The 2,500-nt window shown below is 42.9% G+C and overlaps 1 protein-coding gene across 1 annotated transcript in view; it reads left to right on the top strand.

Moving 5' to 3' along the window:
• Positions 1 to 2,500, top strand: part of LOC122245963 (protein O-linked-mannose beta-1,2-N-acetylglucosaminyltransferase 1) — a gene marked incomplete in the record, with an annotated part of 21,551 nt that overhangs the window by 6,138 nt on the left and 12,913 nt on the right. Inside the window, 4 exon segments of the mRNA XM_086542259.1 lie at positions 340 to 433; positions 666 to 885; positions 972 to 1,096; positions 1,878 to 1,948. Of these exon segments, the coding sequence (XP_086398385.1) occupies positions 340 to 433; positions 666 to 885; positions 972 to 1,096; positions 1,878 to 1,948 (510 nt within the window).

The following is a 2,500-nucleotide window of genomic DNA, read 5'->3' as shown; positions in this document are numbered from 1 at the left end:
AAAGGGTATGAATGAGACTGCATAACTCAGCGCAAAAGATGTATTTGACATGTTTCAAATACCTTCATCAAAAATGCGCATTTATGAAACGCGTCAGATTCCAGTTATTCCACCCCATTCAACCGTTTTTCTAGACTTTTTTCTCGACAGAATTCGATTCAAAGACAAAATGTATTGGATCAAGAATATTTTTTGTACCTTTGATGATCTGAAGTGCCAATTACTCTGTATGCTATCAAGAGAAAATCATTTATGGTAAATTACTCAATTGGCCGCTGAATTTCTAAAACGGACATAAAAAGAAAATAGGTACTGACAGTATTATATTATCATTCTCAGGGTTTTTGATCTGCATCATTATGGAAAGAATCTGCAAGTTCCTCCTGTTTTTACGGCTCTCGCTGCTGGTAGGATTATGATTTTGGCTGTAAAGGTAAGTCCTCCCTGTGTCACATGTCTTTACAGTTAGTGATAACAATATTATAACATTTGTATATCTTTATTCTTAAATCTTGAAATGCGTCTGAAACATCTTGTTTAGTATATGTTTTAAAGTAAGAAAGATAAGCAATATGAAATTACCTCCGTATCCCCTACCTTATCAGACTTAACAACAACAATATAGTATAATAAAAATTGTATCTAATAAGTTGATAATTTTTCAGACAGACGCTTCCCTGAACATGGGCAACATCATTCGAAATTTACTATATTCCCTGGGCAGCGCGAAGGTTCACAAGCTGCCCTTTCGGGACTACATGGTATGGGTGGCGTCTGTCCACGGGCGCACCTGGGCGGAGGCAATCATAGATGACATGCCCGGCGATGAAGGATACTACGGCGCGCCTGTCATGGTGGACGTGGTCGTTCCGCTCAACCCTCTGGGTAATAAGGTTTAGTTCGCTTTGCTCCACATGTGTGTGTATGTTCCTCTTCATGCTTTTCTATATTTTTTTCCTCATATGTTGCAGGGCCGTGCTGGGAAGTGAGTGAGGAGCGCGAGGCGCAGCGCTGGAGGTTCTGCCGGCGGTTTGGAGGTTATGGGGCCCTGTGCGAATGCGATCAGCCCGCTCCTCTGCACTATCCACCGCGCCCGGTTTGTATTCGTGTCCTCTCTGTTTCTGCTTGCCGGTCTCAACATCGGATTCTCTCTCTGTTTCTGTATCAGGGTCAGTCTGTTTCTGCTTCTGTCACCGCCTCTCTCTGGTTAGTGCGACGGTAACGTCCCGACCTCACATCCCAGTGGTCGGCAGATCTAGCTCCGTCCAAGCTCGTGAGTTTTCACTGTCGCCTGGCGGTCACTGCCGTAGTTGTGCATCACGACTGGTAAGGACCAAGCTCAGATCGAGTTCAACGCTCGTTGGGACACTCTCTCACGAGTCAGCACTCGCTGACACAGGCGGGATCGCTTCAGTGCATATAAGCCCGGCGAAGCATCTGCTACGCAAGTCTAGCTTATTCTTATCCTTTTCTCTCTCTCTCTCTCTCTCTCTCCCTCTCTCTCTCTCTCTCTCTCTCTCTCTCTCTCTCTCTCTCTCTCTCTCTCTCTCTCTCTCTCTTTCTCTCTCTCTCTCTCTCTCTCTCTCTCTCTCTCTCTCTCTCTCTCTCTTTCTCTCTCGTTCTGTGTGTGTGTGTGTGTCTCTCTTCTTCTCTTTTCTCTCTCTCTCTCTCTCTCTCTCTCTCTCTCTCTCTCTCTCTCTCTCTCTCTCTCTCTCTCTCTCTCTCTCTCTCTCTCTCACACACACACATGCACACACACAAACATCTTAATCGCAGTGAACATTTTGAAAATGATGAAAATGATCAATGTGTTCATTTCTCATAGTGATTTGGTACTACTTGTCTCAATGTAACTCGGAATATTTTACGTCCTTTAGCTTGATAACAGCGCAATCGACGACGTCCCTCTTGGTATTATCGCCAGCGCCAGACCTCAGGCTCTTTACAGGTATGATGACCCGCTTTCGTGAGTTGTTTGTTTCGCACGCAACATATGCTGCTTCTCCCCCTTTTAAAACAGTAGTTTTCAGCTGGTATTTCATGACTCAGTGCTCCACAGAACGTATATTACATTGGCAGTGCAGCCAATATCTACGAGAGTGTACCAGGGAGGTTAGTGGCTCATTTATAGCAAGTTATCCACTTCTCATAAATAAAGAGTAACATTTTCTATGGAGTAGTTTTCTTTTCTTGTCTTGGCAGGAAATTGATAAAATTTAGCATATTACCAATCAATATATCTATAATAATGTTATAAATGGTATAGTGGTATATATTTAATGTGAAAATTAATATTATGAGTAGGTCAATTTAGGGCGTAAAGTCTAGGAAGATAGGGTGTTCTGAAACTCTGACACAGCCCTACTTTGATCATTTCAAAATCAGTACCTGTGGTAATGGTCATTCAAACTAAGTAAACATGTAAACAAGACAGGTTCCTGGTTAATATAAAAGGTTATGTTTCAATGAACAAACACTGGTGTGGACTGGAGCAAACTGA

This window comes from Penaeus japonicus, unplaced genomic scaffold (assembly GCF_977035675.1).
Source record: "Penaeus japonicus unplaced genomic scaffold, GWHDUDI00000001_assembly GWHDUDI00000001, whole genome shotgun sequence".
In the NCBI taxonomy this organism is placed as follows: Eukaryota; Metazoa; Arthropoda; class Malacostraca; order Decapoda; family Penaeidae; genus Penaeus; species Penaeus japonicus.
Note: the sequence above shows the minus strand (reverse complement) of the source record. Positions and strands in the feature narration are given on the sequence as shown.